Here is a 15,781-nt window from a genome sequence, read left to right as displayed (position 1 = left end):
AGCCAAGGATTGTATAAGGAGAACATTTTTAAATAAGTCATTAATTGACAAACACTATACGATTTATATCATAATTTATTTTATCACGTAGAGAATAGTTGAGATATAGCTATATATATATATATATATATATATATATATATATATATATATATATATATATATATATATATATATACACACACATATATATATATATGTCATGCATCTTGTTTATATAATAAAATACCATTTTATGTATTAATATATATAAATGCGATAAATTAATAACACAAAGGGACAAGAGGTGCAATGAAAAATGGTAAAAGGCAAGCAATATATAATATATAGATAATTGTTTTATAACACACATCCATCTATAAAAAAAGATAAAAAATATATTAAATTTGTGTGAATATGTCTATAATTTATTGCGCAGTTCATCGTATTTAATTAGTATGAAAAATAATGAAAAAGATATCATATCTCAGAATAAAATATCGTTCTTATCGTTGTTATAAATCATTCGCTACTTTTTCATACACCACTTGTCTGTTTCATTAATTTATATTAATAATATATAAATTCTACGAGAGATACCTTTGAGCTATTATAAATACTAATTTCACATTTAACCACATATACATTACACTATCCTGACTGAAGCCTATCACAAGATAAAAGAGATCTGAATAGATTTAATCGATACTATTAGTCACTTTGCAACGTAATAAAACTATGCATCAGTGTAAAGCTGATGCTCATAAATAAATCAATATATATATAAAAAAATAAAAGGCACTAAAATTATAATTTAACTATGAGATCAAAGCAGTCTATTGTGTATACAATGAAATCTTCAGTTTAAGCAGGCATATTTTTGCAAATATTATAGTAGCAAACGTTTTTGTCTCTTTTACATCAAACATATATGACGTTTATGTATAATGTAAAATATTTTAGGAGAAATCTTTTCGAGAAGTTAAGTCATATATCTACACCGAAACATTTGAATTAATCTTCATATTAATACGTGAGAGCTATCTGAATCAGTGAATTTCATTCTAGAATTATAATATAAATCTTCTATACCTGAACCAATGGACATGCGAGACTTAGAACGCGCCATGAGTTCACCTATTTCATCGAGATCTCGATACCTGAAACACACGTGGTTAATTTTTCGTATATTCATCCGATAATGATTAACAATGTTTCAATTATTTGCTCAATGCGTACCTACTGACTGGTCGACTAGGATTTTCAGACGACTCTGAGGAGTTTTTCATAATTGAAAATCCATCGTCTGCATTAAATGACGCTGCGTTACCTGCGCAAACACGATTATCCATTGTAAAAACGTAATATACATGATCATATGTTCTTGTACAAAAAGAAAATAATTACCAGAGGGAAATAGTATGGTATGTTTTAACAAGTCACCGCTCATAAATGGAGATAAACTGTCATCATCGTCCGGTAACAAGTGAGTAGTCGAATCCGTTGCTGTAGATTCAACCATTTCCAGCCATTGCTGATTATGCGAACGGAACTTCTCCACCTTTATACGTGCTGCCCAATTCTTGTCGCACATCTAAGATATAATTGAAAAAAATTAATAGTTTGCGACACAAATTAATTTCGAAAGTTTTAAATCTAAATTACGTACAGCAATGACATCTAAACACGTATCACAGACTTTCCTGATTGCAGGATTCTTATCGTGCATTAGATCAATTAAATACCCAGGGGCTTCTGTAAATGATATTGTAATTTAATAAAACTTGTTCACACGCACATCGTTTAAGAATAAAATATATTTGCTATGTTAATACACGAGCCTTTAACAAATTCAGCAATCAACAAAACTGATAATTACCATTACCAGTCTCCCGAATTAAGTAATCTCGCGTCGAATCATGTTTTGCAATTTGATAAAACACATAGATAATTTGCAAAACCATTTCATCATCCTCTTGTTTAGCTATAATAATATTATATGATCAATACGTTTGTATAAATTTTCATTTTTCTGTATGTCAGCTTTAATATATACCTTTAAGAAGTTCAATAAGGGAGAGAAGTATGTCAGCCTTACATAACAGACGAGCGCAATCCTCGTCATAAGCTGCAGTACCCAAAAATATGACAACTTCGAGTACTAAATCATCTTGCGCCTTACCTGTGAATATTAATAAAGATAACATGAATATACATATTTTCATATATTTAAATCTTACTTATAATATTAGTAAAGAATTATAGTGATTGTGGAAATATACCTGGAACTAGATTATTGCGTATCCATGGTATGAGATTACAACGTTGAATGATTTGTGAATAATCCAAATCAGGCAATTCCAAATTGCCCAATACACCAATAATTTCCAATATAAAATCTTGAGAGTCAGATTGCGTCAAAGCCATAGCAAAATCACCCACAAATTCCTATTGAATGCACATGAATAAATATTATAGGCAATTCTTAAACAATGAATACGATATTTCTGTATTAGACTTAAGATCAGTGCTTCAACTTACAACAAAATTTTCTTTAGTTGATTCGTGTTGAGAAATATTTCTAATCATTTTCATTATAAGGGCATCCTGATTTCTGAATGCAGTTTTTATAAGACCTTGTAAACGGTTATTCTCTACCATCAATTGCGCATTCTTATTGTTGATGGCTAAATTTATACCGAGTGCTATTAGTTCAGATCTGATATGATCGTCTTCAGAAACCAAAATCATGCTTGTTATCTAGACAAGATGTATATATTATGAGAACTTTAAATATTTAAATTTATTTAACAATTTTGTAAAGACATTTACCATTGGAACACAGTCTGTATTTGTAAACATCGCTTTGACTTTATCATCCATACTAGCATGATAGAGTAGCCCCAGAATTGTGCTTTTACTTTTAATATCGGCTATGAATATAACATTATCATGTAAGAGTTTCCTTATTTCACATTTAGAATTTAGAATTTATAGTTAAAAGAATATATTAATTGGTTTTTAAAATACTAATTCTTACCTTGACCAAGTAATTTTATCCATTTTGGTAACATGCCAACCCTAATCATCCGTGCTCTCAACTTGGTATCAAAAGAAAGATTAAATAACAGTTTTAATGTACTTAACACAAGATCTGTATTATTGTTTTGCAAAAGCCTTGGTAACTTATCTATAATATTTTCTTCTGCCTGTAATACATCAGTATGTGAATCATTAATATATATTTTTCGCATACGTACGATATCTATATGCGCAAAATATTAAATTATTAAATATTACCATGAGATCTTTATTTTCACGAAAGATGGATAATTTCTTCAAGAATGTGACGACCAATATTAATAGGTCGGTGTTTGCTCGATCTAATGTTTTAATCAACATACCAATAACATTTTTTTTACGCATTTTTCTCTCAACTTCCATAGCGTTTTCAGCAATATTTAAGAGTAAATAAAATGCTACTCGCAATAGTTGTTCCTGTTTTTTAGTTAAGCTTTTAAATTTTTTACGACTCTTTTCGAGTTCCTCTTTTAATTTCTTAACGTCGCTTTCAGATACTGTTATGGATACTTCCGTAGAACGTCTCTTGACCTCATAATCTAATGGGCCTTCCATGTTCCAAATATCATCAATAATCTTAATTTTCCTATCACAATTGTCATTATTCCCTGTTGGGAAAAATGTTAAACCAGTGGTACTCTCAAAGTGCTTTCGACGTTTTTCCATATCCTCTTTCCATTGATCATAGCGACGTAATTCGAAATCGATTATATCCATACACAAAGAACCAATCTATAACAAAGAAAGGAATGTTAGTAAAGAATCTTGATTCTTAATTCTTTGATTTACGATTCTTTCATTATTTGTAACTTACTCTGTATTCAAGCACGATATTATGAAACTGGCTATACGTGGAAAAACAAAAAAAGATATAAATGATATTTGTAGATAATTCTATGCTGCGTCGCCAATCTTCTCTCAGAACCCGAGCTAATGCACTTAATAATGATTCTGCAGCACAAAGAGAAAAATCTTATTACAATTAACACTGAAAAATTATATTTATAACACTGAAAAATATTAAAACCAATATCTATAACTGTTTATATATAGTGAAATTTTTTCAGAGACAATGGCCCATATTCTGAATCCTCTTTTATCTATAAAAGTACCTCTAAAAGAGGCTTAGAACCCATATGATTGGCTGAGAAATTACATTTAAGGCACTTTTATCGATAAAAGAGGATTCAGAATATGGGCCAATGTTATTTGGAAATTATTTAGAAGCAAAATATAACAGCTCAGATTACCATTTTTTGTTAATTCCAGAAGATTATCAGGTATTCTGGCTAGTTGCAATATTAATGAAGAACCTTTAATCTTGCCAGGTATTTCCTCATATAACAACTCAATATAGCTATCAACATTACTAATGACTGCACGTTCAACTTCATTATTTTCCATGATTACTGAATTTGACGATGTTGGTCTTGATAGCTGAGAGTTACTTTCACTACCTATTACATAAATTCAAGATTTAATCAGTTCTTAAGATAATACAAATATTGATAATTTGATTAGAAATAATAATATCAAAGATTGTTTTGTATATATTACCTATACTGGTATCATTGGTCCGACGATTTTGTAAATAATAAATCAGCTGCTCAACCTCACGTAGCTTTGACTCATGTATTAATGAACATTTTTCAATCACCTCTTTGGCCAAGAGAGAAACATTTGTGTCCGCATTTAAACTTTTAAGTCTAATTATTTTTTGACATTCCTATAATATAATAATGATAATAATGTGCAATAAACTAATAATTTACCATTTATTAAAATAATGTATTATTTCATATTTTATTATTTTACATAAATAAAAAAATGAAATATATATACCTTGCGATCACCAAGCATAGGATCTCCCAATTCTCCTAATATCAGTGCTTCAACATCATAATTTACTACCAGAGCTTTTTCTGTTGGATGGACATCCAATGTACCAGATCTTACTTTCCTAAATATTAATAAAAATAATATATAAATTTTCTATTCATCTTATTTGTATATATCTATGTGTATTGTACTACAAGGTACATTCAAGATGATTGATGACAATTCATACATGTTATACTAAATATTTTATTACAAGTGAAAATCATGTGTTTGACAGATGACTGACATTTAATAGAAGCAAAAATGAGATGACAGTTCTTACCTTTTCAGAAATTTAGCTTCATCCATTTTTTTCACCGTATATGCTAGTTGTATTAATAGATTTTCCAAAAACTAGTTTTCTGTTTTACGTATTTATATTTTACACATATGAAACTTCTTTATTAATTTATCTTCAATTATATCTCCATGGAGAGGAGAGCCATCGAATACATCGGAATATAACCATAAACTATAACTGATATTGAATCGATACGATCCTTCCTTCCTTCAATATATGGTTTCCGGTAATTTAATACCCCAACGCCATTTGCAAAGAATCGATGGGGTTAAGCCCATTCTACAATTGCGTAAGCGTAGTCGTGAACGTAAGAGTCAACCAATCCGAATGTTTTATTCACTGATTGCTTTACTCTGATAGCGAATTCGGTTGCTTGCACTAGTGTGCACTGAGTGCGCACTAAGGTTTGTTCATAGTATGTTATTATATTTAAAGATTGTCTTAAATAATTCTCAAATAAATTCTCAAATATTTTTAATCATAATATAATATGTATAACATCCGTACGAATCATTTTATTAGTTAAAATGTTTTTAAATATGTATTTAATACACGATCTTAAATATAAGAGTGTACTATAAACAAGCCTTAATGCGCACTCAGTGCGCACTAGTGCAAGCTACCGAATTCGCTATGATTAGTGTCGTAATCACTTACAACTACTTACAACCGCGTTCACGCAATTGTAGAATAGGCTTTAAGCTGATGGCACATAGAAAAACTTAAGCAGTAAGACGTAAGCAGTAAGCGAATTAGCCAATCACAATCGTTGATTCTTGGACCGTAAGAAGAATCAACAACTGTGATTGGTCAATTTGTTTACTGCTTATGTCTTACTGCTTAAGTTTTTCTGTGTGCTACGGCCCTTAAGCGTCTTCTACAATGGCAGTAGGAGTAGTAGTAAAAAATAAGCAGTAAGTAAATAGACCAATCACAATCGATTATTTTTGAAACGTGAGAATGGAATTGGTCAATTTGCTTACTGCTTATTTCTTACTACTACTCCTACTGCCATTGTAGAAGACGCTTTAGACGACAGTTTCCCGAAAAATGGAGGGGATAATGTTGGTACCAAGGAAAATCTCTACACAATAATTTAAAGATCTGTTTTTTGTAACTGCACACTGCTGAACTAATGCAAAAGGTTAGAATGGAATACGTATACCTGCCTCACTTCAATTTATTGCACCAGTTCAGCAGTGCAGTTACAAAGAATAGATCTTTAAATTATATCGTGTAGAGATTTTCCTTGATACCAACATTATCCCTTCCACTTTTCGGGAAACTGTCGCCTAATTTACTAAACTAGGGTTGCGTTCCAAAACGTCCTTTTTGAGGAAATTTTACTCGATATTCTATAGTATATGTAACGTGAAATATAGATATTGAGTAAAATTTTCCTCAAAAAGAATGTTTTGGAATGCAACCTAGATTGCTAACAGGCTATCTAAAAGCATATAACGGCTTGTGTCCGATAGAGTTTCCGGTATATGCGAGAAAATAACCGCTACCGCCACATATTTTCACTACGTTTAGTCATAAAATTCTTTTGTTGAAAATGAGTAGAGCAAATAACGTCCAATACCATTTATTTTTTGTTACGACATTTTTTGATGCAATAAGATGTTAACTTTTTTGATTTAATGGCCACGCTGACTCAATTGTATGTGTAAGTACTCACCAAGTGACACGTCACACACACAGGACGCCGCCATTTTCTCGCATGCAACCGGAAACCTTACGTGACACACGTTCGAAGACCTTGTTAGCAATCTAGTTCAGTATAGACATCTGTGTATTGACTATTATGTTTCAGTCATAAATATATGCTATTAATTTTTTCTATGGCGATGGTCTTGAAACGATTCAAAAATATAATGTGTAGTTGTTTTTTACATGAAGATAACTCAATGAACAGTATACACAACTTTATTAACAGTATGAGAATTAGGTACTTACAATAAATATATTTTTTTAACTTAGACATGTTTCTAATGTCATCATATTTCTAACATATCAAAGCTGATAATAACAATATCATGCGTTCCTTTATCACGCATGATTTAAATTTTTGAAGGAAGAATCTTGTATGCTTGGGTATTTCTGTATATTTCTTTACATACTTTTCATTGCATAAAACAAGAACAATATTTCTCGTTAGTAGGAGTTTAAATGGGAAAGATATAAATATATATTAAAAAGAAATTGCTAAACTAATAAGTGCTTGTCTTTCAATATGTATTAATATATTTCCAGGATACTTGCTTCACAACTTTAAAATAAAATAAAAATGAGTACTCGAGTGTTAAATGATATTCATAATGATCTAAAGCAGCTTATAAAAATATTTACATCATATAAGGTATGATTGTACCTAGTTATATTGATATCCTTATATGTGTATGCAAATTATATAGTATTCTATAAAATATAAATTTTTATGTTTAGGAAGATGAAGAAGGATTTCGAAAATGTGAACGATTTTGCTTATCAACTATCAAACACCATCGTTACCTTTCTGTTAATAGTCATGCAACTAAAGAAGCTATAAATGCATTGGTCACCAAATTTTCAATTCATGGAAAATATGAAGTTGCTAAAAAATTTCGAGAATTAGTTGATACATTTTTATCAAGTTTTGATTTTGATCAACATCCACAATATGATCTGCAGTGGTGTCTGTTAACATTCTTATTGGATTTATCTACTGAAACTCACAAATCCAACTTAGAATGCTTAAAACTTACACATGGAGAGTACAGTTTTAATGTAGCTGCTGGAAATGAAGATAGTGTTATAGAAGAAATAGACTGGGCACAGTATTTAAAAGAAGGCCAAGAAAATTTCTTTTGTGATTATGAAAGTGATGACAGTGAAAGTGTAAGTATTTACAAAGAATATATCAAAATTTTTATTAAAATTATTTTTAACTTCATATTTTATATTCACATAGGAATGGTCTGAAATAACAGATGAGGATAAAACAGAAAATGATATTTCTTTGTCAACACAAATTTCTAATATGCAATTAGATATTGCAAAACAATCACCAAACAATTTAGATAACGTAACAGATAAATATTCCCTATCATTAGCGCAAAATCTTGAATCCAGGAAGTGGCTCTTATCAAATATTCAAACAGACTACTGGAATAATTTACAATGTCAAAAGTATCCTGTTACCAAACGATCTTGCAATGCAAATATATGTGATATTTGGTGAGTATATGTTCTTTTCAATATAAGATATGAAATAATTATCTGATATTGTTAATATATGACATTTATAGGCAAGAAAGCTCATCAGCTTTATACAAAATAATTACTCTCAGTGAATATCAAGTATGCAGAGAGCTATTATGGATGTTTTATGTACAAACACCCATGGTAGTGTTTCAGCAAGAAAATAAGTCAAGATTTTCAATACGTTCCAATATATCTATTCCAAGTTTGACAACAGTAAGTGCACACATAATAATATCACATCAATATTTTATTCTATTATTTGGATGTCATTTCTAGACTGCTTTCAAAAGTATTCTTTTACCATTCTGTGAATACTTTTCGATGATATATGATATTAAAAAATTTGGTACTGACTTACAAATGGATCAAGACTCAGAATGTCAAAGTCCTCCTTTGACTTATGAAGCATATAATGCAGCACTTAAATATCACATGTATGAATTTAATAATAAAGTTATCAATGTAGAGAAAGATGTTATGAAGCAAGGTATATCTATAAACTTATGACTTATTCACACAAGTATTGCTATTGCTATAAATTATTATAAAGTATTTCATATTTCCAGAGAATTGCAACACGTTTTTGTCTATATCAGCTAGTTTAAAGAAATATTTAAACACTGTAAAAATACTTTATGATATACATCAAAAAGTTATAACTGATTGGAGAGTTAGTCCTAACTGGAAATGTGCATCTCGACTTTTGTCGTCTTTATATTATGAAATGCAGAATTCTCATAGCATAGAAAGAATGAATATCTGTACAAATTTGTATCTACGTAGTCTTACAGTTTATCTTAACATAATTGATACATGGTTAAGTGAAGGACGTTTAGAAGACTGGAGAGATGAATTTATAATTATGAGGTAAACAGGAAAGCAACATACAACACAATTAAAAATGGAATCATTTGCTATATATTTTTATATGATATTTATATAGAAATATATTTTTACGTCACAGAATTGCGGAAGATGCATTGATGGAAAATAATGAACAGACTGAAAAATTTACGGTACGATTGTACGATAATGTTTGCTCGACAGATCCAATTATGCAATTTTTACTGCAGAAGGTACAACATATGGGTCATAGTATTGAATTACTTGTTTCTTTCAATCGAATTACCGATATATGGAGGATAGATAGTGAAAATAATGGTATGTAATTATAAAAATATATATATATCTTTATGATTATATGTACAAAATATATCAACTTATAACTTGTTACAGACATGAGAATCTCATTAAATACTGAACTTCAAAATAAATTATTATCAGAGATCTCGAAATATAGCCCATCAATTGAAGAAACAGATACAGCTGCGCTAAAGATAGTTGAAATATCATTACAAGAATATGACAATGATGTTGAAAAAAATATAATACAACAATTGTCAGATTTGCACAATCCATTTTTCATGAAAGCTATGGAAGATTATATGCCACCTGAATTCTGTAAAAATGATACAGTGGATGCTCATATATTTAATACTCGTAACTCTCAAATTCAAGAGGATCAAATGCATAATTTATATAAAAAGTATATATATATAAAATATATAATAAATATAAATACATATTGAGATAATTTATAAATATCTAAAATAACAGGTAATATATATTTTTCTAGGTTGCAAAAGATAAAATATATTTTACCATTGCAAAGTATCTTGGAGAATACATTATCTGAAATATTGATCTTCCGATATAACAGCGCTAGCAAATTAGTAAAAGATATTATGGTCGAGGAATACAAACTGCAAACACATTTGAAATTATTGAGATTTGTTTATATGATGGAAGCTGGACATGTGATGAATAAATTTTGTCAAATTTTATTTTACGAGGTGAAACAAATAGAAATATTGTTTACTTACGTAGTAATATATAATATTCTTTCAATTCAATATTCTAATTATTTATTTTAGATCGAAAACAATCAAATGTGGGCTAATTCATATTTTCTATCATGTGTCCTTGAAGAAGTGTTTTCTCAATATTGGCCAGACACAAGTTTACGATGGTCCATTATAGTTCACAGCAACATTAATACTCGACAAATATTACAAGCTGTAAATAATATAAAACTGAATTACACAGTAGAGTGGCCTATAAGTATAATGCTGACTGAGAAAGTCTTGGAAAAATACAATGAAATATTTAGATTTCAATTAAAATTAAAATGGGCTTTATGGACGTTAAATAATTTAAGATTTTGTGGTAAGTGATAAATTTGGCTTTGGATACAATATTTTGGAGCAACGTCTGTGTTATATCAATTATTTCTTTTAGATCTAGAAGGTTCTAAGTCCCCATGTATACGGGACAGATTGGAACAGTTTCACGTAAGACGTCTTGAAAGCCTAAAATTTTGGTTGCTGCACGCAATAGGATCTATTCACACATATATATCTGGTCAAGTATTACAAAGTCTAGGTTTCATATTGGAGAAAGTTCTAACTGAGGCAGATAATCTTGATATGATTATATCAGGTAATATGATTATATATTAGATATTAACAGAGAAAATTTTAATTTGTTTTTGTGTATGACTGTGAAATATAAAATTTCTGTGATAAAGCAATGATAAGTCGGATAAGTTTTAATAAATATGAGTTTGCAGTGCATAATGAATACTTGAACAAAGTTCATGAGCATTGTTTATTGACTGAAGAGTTTGAAGATTTAATGACAACTATAAATCATGTACGTATATGTATAAAATAATTGTGTAACGGCGATATTAATTTACATAGACATATTCACGTTAGCTCTCACATTTCAGATGATTGAAATGTGCGCCCGTATACGAGATAAATGGTCACGTAAAATATTATTAGCCGAAGAATTGAATGTGATGGAACATAGTTACATAAAATACCACACGTATCTCGCTTTAGCTTTGCACAATGCAGTGCAGCATAAGGACGCGGATTATTGTAAGTTTCAGAATTTACTGGCAATACTTAATGTATTTCAAGATAATTATCCGCAGTTCTGCAATTCAATCGATCAATAATTAGTATTCTTGCAAACAATTGTAAAGTCAGTTATCAGAAATGAGAAATACGAAATTTGATTATTATTTCAACAACAATAACCAAGATATATTAACAGTTAACTTATATGTACATATCAAATTATGATAATAATATACTTGATATTAATATATCATATTAATGAATGTCGAAGAATGAATCATTGCTGCATGATGATTAACAATATTATAGCTTCCAATATATATATAACGTTTCTCCCTTGCTTTATTTACAGTGACTGGCTTAAGTTCAGCCTTTAACTGCAGTATACCATGTGCTTAGTTTTATATTAATAGAGAATGCCAACTCGTTCCACAATTTAACAACATTACCAGTGTGATTTCTGATTTCTCCATTGTGGGATTAACATCGACAAATTTCACTTCATTTGTTTTTTTCACTTCAATTACCGCTTTATACTACAATTGTGAACTTTTCATATAGTATTTGGCTATGCTATTGTTCCTAGATCAATGTACTGTTATTTTATTAATATTCTTTATTTTTTTATACTAATTATTTTAGATTTAAATATATTACATAGATACTTGTAATATATTGGTATAATTGTAGGGAAGATTATATATTTGATATTAAAATTATTGATTTTATATACATAAATGTGAGAGAAAGAGAGATATGTTAATTTACTTTAAAAAATAAAAATTGAGTAATTGTACTTGATTAACTCCACAGTAATAACTTTAATTGATATTTCTTATTCCATATTTCAACATTTTGTCTCCTATTCCTTATAATTTAATCCCTTCCAGATAAATTGATCCCAACTTCCACAGTCTGTACTAGTAGTAAATCACTCAAAGACAATGACAAATTTATTAAACTTATTACTGACCTTAGTCGAACTTTATTAACGGAAATTGCACATCAAAGTTTACCACCATCAGGCATTCCTCTTCCAATACCAAAATTAATTCATGGGAAAAATTGGCAAATCAGGTAAAAACAAGATGGCTTATGTATATTACACATTACGTATGTATATTGTAAGTTAAAATATACGAAATTACCTGTTTTTTGAAATTTCAGTTCAGAATCGTTATTATCTGTTGAAGTCTCTTTAAATAAATATGAACAAACTTTTTCCTATATACGTTGGTATCAATATAAGGAACAATCTACTATTCTGAATTCGTCATATAACTTTCATGATGAGATAAAAGATATCGCCGTCGATTCGTGACATTGTAGAAACGAAGATTTTAAACAGAAATGCGGATTTAAATATTTATACATGTATATATATATACATACACACACACACACACACACATGTATGTGTATATATATATACACATATATGTATATATACTATATATTATTTTCCATTCATATACACGACATCGCATTACAAAAAGTAACAACTAATAATATATATGCATTTAAATTTCTCCTAGTTAACAAATTATGAAAGTGTTGCCATTGGTAACTTAGGATTAGTGTGTGTGTGTGTGTATTTTATCTTATACAAATATATTTAAAATCATATATTAGTAATATGATTACTTAATATAAATTATCTTTTATATGAAAAATACGCATTTAATAATATTTTATAAAAAAAGGCTATTATGAAAGAGAGAGAGTAAAATATAAGAGTTTATGAAACATCTGCAGAAAATGAAGAGATATGACCTCTACATAAGTAGTAATAAAATTAATACATTATATACATTTATGTGAGAAATTTTTAATACATTGCACATAAGAATTAACTCTGTGCAATCACAACAGCACCATTTTGACCAATGGCTCCACTTTGTGCTCCGGTAGGAGCATTTGATGTTTCATTAGTACTAACAGGAGAAGATGAATGATTGGTTGCATTTGTTGCAGCTAACGCCTTGTTCCGTAATTCAAAAACTTGTTGTATCGCCTTACGAAAACAAAGGAAGTTATAATCAATTACACCTGCAAATTAAAAAAAAAGTTAACATTTCTTTAATATTTATATATAAATATTTAGCATAATGTGTAATTTACATGCTCCTTATATTGTATAGATTTACTCACCTTGCCTATCAAAATTATCTTCACGTAAGATGCAGACCAATGCCAAAAATTTGTTCACTTCACGCAAGTACAAAATTGTACCATTATTTAGCTTAATTAAACTGGAACTTTGGTTGTCAAATGCAGCTGCTTCCAAATCTTCTCTTAATCTAAACAAAAAAATAAATAAATAAATAAAAATACAAACATGAAGGGAAAAATATAAATACACAATTAATAAAATACATATACAATTGCGTATAATTAAAGTATAACTATTTACCCATATATACAGGAAACATCAATAACAACATCAATCATGTCACAACATAACTCATAACTTTGCATATCAACAGGTGAGCTATCTGTTGCAATATAAATTTTTGAGACAACATCAAACAGGAAAGCCTTTTCAATTCCAGAGTTCTGTATAAATGTAATGCTATTATAAATATATATTTAACATTATGGAAAGTTTATGTAATACTATTGTATTTAAAGAAGAATGAAGTTCTCCATTTTGTTTTACCGATATGAGTATATTGAGTAAATTTTCTAAAGTAGGCAGTTGTGGTATTAATTTTTGGACAACTTTACTGAATGCTTCAAATATACTGTGATCATATATCGAAGTCAAGTGAAAACTCAAATGTATTTGATCACATCCTAAAAAGAATTATATTTGATTAATATAGGAATAATATTGATTTCTTTAATAATTTTATTTTTAATATTCTTTAATTCTTTTATATTCTCTTATATATTGGTATCTTCATGTATTCTTATATCCTCTAATTTTATTTACCAGCATCTGCTAAATCGTCATTTGCTCTTGTATGTATATCTCTTTGTGTTTCCATCTTACAATCATCTGATAATCCATCTACTTTATGTATAAAAACTTCAAATTTGATTGCTTGATTAACTTTATAAGCTTTTGTAACTGTCAAGTGAAGCTTATTAAGTGCCTCCATATAATCATCCTGAGCATCTATCACAAATACCAACGCTCCACAACCACCAAATATCATATCACTATCAAAAGTAGGGTCAAAAAAATCAATTTGTCCAGGAAAGTCCCATATTTGAAATTGTACAAAGCTTGAATTGCTTATATCATCTTTAATTATTTTATTTGTACTTTCTAAAAATAGTGTCTCATTTGGTGACATTTTGTGGAACACCACCTTTTGTATCGATGACTTGCCACTACTACAAAACAAAAATAAAGTTATTGAGTAGATAAATATCAATTTAATGAGTTAATACAATACAAACTTACTGCATAGTAAATAATCTTACCGTCTAAGACCCATCAAGAGTATTCTAGGTTTTTGTTCTCCTGCTAATGGATCCATAGATCCTTCAGTTTCCCCATCAAATGGTGCATATCCAAAATCTTTAGGAAAAGAACCAACATCATAACCACTTTGATACTGATCATCGTCATCCTATAACAATATTGCATCATTTTAAAAATCTATATACAAATATGATATTTTCATAAAACTAAAAAATATAATTGGAGAATTTTCAACATATAAATTAGGAATATATTCTCTATTGTTGTTAATCTTAAATATTAACAAGTATAACTGTTCATTCTTAGAACATGTCTTTCTAAGTTATTTAAGCATAGAAATGCCTACAAACAGAAACGATAATATTTTTATATCTTTTTAGACAATACTAATCAGCTGTATCGTCGTTTCTCGTAACAAAGGCTGTAATAAAAAATGTAGTAAATCCACTTACCATGTTTGTGGTGTTGAAGCAAACGTAGTATGTGATTCCAATTTTTCTCTTAGCAAACTATAAATCTCAGAAATGTCGCAACTCCACAATATATTTATTTAATCGAGATTAAACATGCCGAAAAATTACATGAACTACAAAATTAGATATATATCTTTGTTTATAGTTTAGGGGTGTGATGTTTGATATATAGATAGTATATCGCTTGGAGTGTTGATTGGTCCTAAGATCTATAGTATATGTAACAGAACTATAGAGATTTTCGAACAGGTTGGCAATCATTTAACTTTTCCCTAGGAATAAAGATGTAAAACCAGCGGCACATGATGTTCATTTTCGTGCTGGGTAGCGATCATGAATTTTTTCCGCTAGTGTGAACTCGTGAAAGATGAAAACCTTCACTAAACTCGTGAAAAATGAAAGATTTAACGTGAATTTGTAAGTAAAACAAATATTACAATATACTCAAGACAACACCAATTTG

General features: G+C 29.1%; 3 protein-coding genes across 4 annotated transcripts; 1 reads left to right on the top strand and 2 right to left on the bottom strand.

The window, feature by feature from the left end:
- Window positions 1–466: 466 nt before the first annotated feature.
- On the bottom strand, window positions 467–5,457 carry LOC116853109 (kinesin-associated protein 3). Its single transcript, XM_032833985.1, has 16 exons — window positions 5,222–5,457; window positions 4,903–5,020; window positions 4,618–4,786; window positions 4,311–4,517; window positions 3,875–4,011; window positions 3,280–3,792; window positions 3,020–3,188; window positions 2,812–2,912; window positions 2,521–2,739; window positions 2,262–2,427; window positions 2,036–2,161; window positions 1,859–1,963; window positions 1,649–1,734; window positions 1,387–1,573; window positions 1,219–1,309; window positions 467–1,139 (listed from the first exon to the last, which is right to left on the bottom strand). The coding sequence occupies exons 1-16, from the start codon at window positions 5,245–5,247 to the stop codon at window positions 1,001–1,003; spliced, it is 2,559 nt and encodes an 852-aa protein (XP_032689876.1). The 5' UTR covers window positions 5,248–5,457; the 3' UTR covers window positions 467–1,000.
- A 1,546-nt stretch (window positions 5,458–7,003) lies between these two features.
- Window positions 7,004–13,440, top strand: LOC116853132 (gamma-tubulin complex component 5). 2 transcript variants are annotated; one of them, XM_032834034.1, is made up of 15 exons: window positions 7,006–7,190; window positions 7,496–7,601; window positions 7,688–8,119; window positions 8,193–8,458; window positions 8,530–8,698; window positions 8,762–8,972; window positions 9,052–9,352; window positions 9,450–9,646; window positions 9,722–10,031; window positions 10,122–10,338; window positions 10,420–10,711; window positions 10,784–10,984; window positions 11,115–11,197; window positions 11,277–11,430; window positions 11,765–13,440. In XM_032834034.1, the coding sequence occupies exons 2-15, from the start codon at window positions 7,530–7,532 to the stop codon at window positions 11,809–11,811; spliced, it is 2,952 nt and encodes a 983-aa protein (XP_032689925.1). In that variant the 5' UTR covers window positions 7,006–7,190; window positions 7,496–7,529; the 3' UTR covers window positions 11,812–13,440. The 2 variants fall into 2 exon arrangements, with proteins under 2 accessions (XP_032689918.1, XP_032689925.1); XM_032834027.1 differs by having other exon boundaries at window positions 7,004–7,190; window positions 11,277–13,440.
- Window positions 11,115–15,649, bottom strand: LOC116853144 (ras-related GTP-binding protein C). Its single transcript, XM_032834045.1, has 7 exons — window positions 15,298–15,649; window positions 14,845–14,993; window positions 14,348–14,754; window positions 14,072–14,208; window positions 13,826–13,968; window positions 13,564–13,712; window positions 11,115–13,461 (listed from the first exon to the last, which is right to left on the bottom strand). Exons 1-7 carry the CDS (start codon window positions 15,298–15,300, stop codon window positions 13,262–13,264), a joined length of 1,188 nt encoding a protein of 395 aa, XP_032689936.1. The 5' UTR covers window positions 15,301–15,649; the 3' UTR covers window positions 11,115–13,261.
- Between the last annotated feature and the right edge of the window lie 132 nt (window positions 15,650–15,781).

This window comes from Odontomachus brunneus, unplaced genomic scaffold (genome assembly GCF_010583005.1).
Source record: "Odontomachus brunneus isolate Ranch 3 - 2012 unplaced genomic scaffold, Obru_v1 Obru_scaffold_006, whole genome shotgun sequence".
NCBI lineage: Eukaryota > Metazoa > Arthropoda > Insecta > Hymenoptera > Formicidae > Odontomachus > Odontomachus brunneus.
This window is presented reverse-complemented; position numbering and strand designations above follow the sequence as displayed.

Bases quoted from the DNA above. Each gene is read 5' to 3' on its own strand.
- LOC116853144 (XM_032834045.1), bottom strand. The intron at 14,755-14,844 runs GTAAGATTATTT...TTTGTTTTGTAG, and splicing joins CTCTTGATGGGTCTTAGACG to TAGTGGCAAGTCATCGATAC. The intron at 14,209-14,347 runs GTAAATAAAATT...AATTCTTTTTAG, and splicing joins TGACGATTTAGCAGATGCTG to GATGTGATCAAATACATTTG.
- LOC116853109 (XM_032833985.1), bottom strand. From the start codon at position 5,247: ATGGATGAAGCTAAATTTCTGAAAAG. The intron at 4,787-4,902 runs GTATATATATTT...ATTATATTATAG, and splicing joins CTATGCTTGGTGATCGCAAG to GAATGTCAAAAAATAATTAG. The intron at 1,735-1,858 runs GTAATTATCAGT...TATCATTTACAG, and splicing joins AATTCGGGAGACTGGTAATG to AAGCCCCTGGGTATTTAATT.
- LOC116853132 (XM_032834027.1), top strand. From the start codon at position 7,530: ATGAGTACTCGAGTGTTAAATGATATTCATAATGATCTAAAGCAGCTT. The intron at 8,120-8,192 runs GTAAGTATTTAC...ATATTCACATAG, and splicing joins AAAGTGATGACAGTGAAAGT to GAATGGTCTGAAATAACAGA. The intron at 8,459-8,529 runs GTGAGTATATGT...TGACATTTATAG, and splicing joins GCAAATATATGTGATATTTG to GCAAGAAAGCTCATCAGCTT.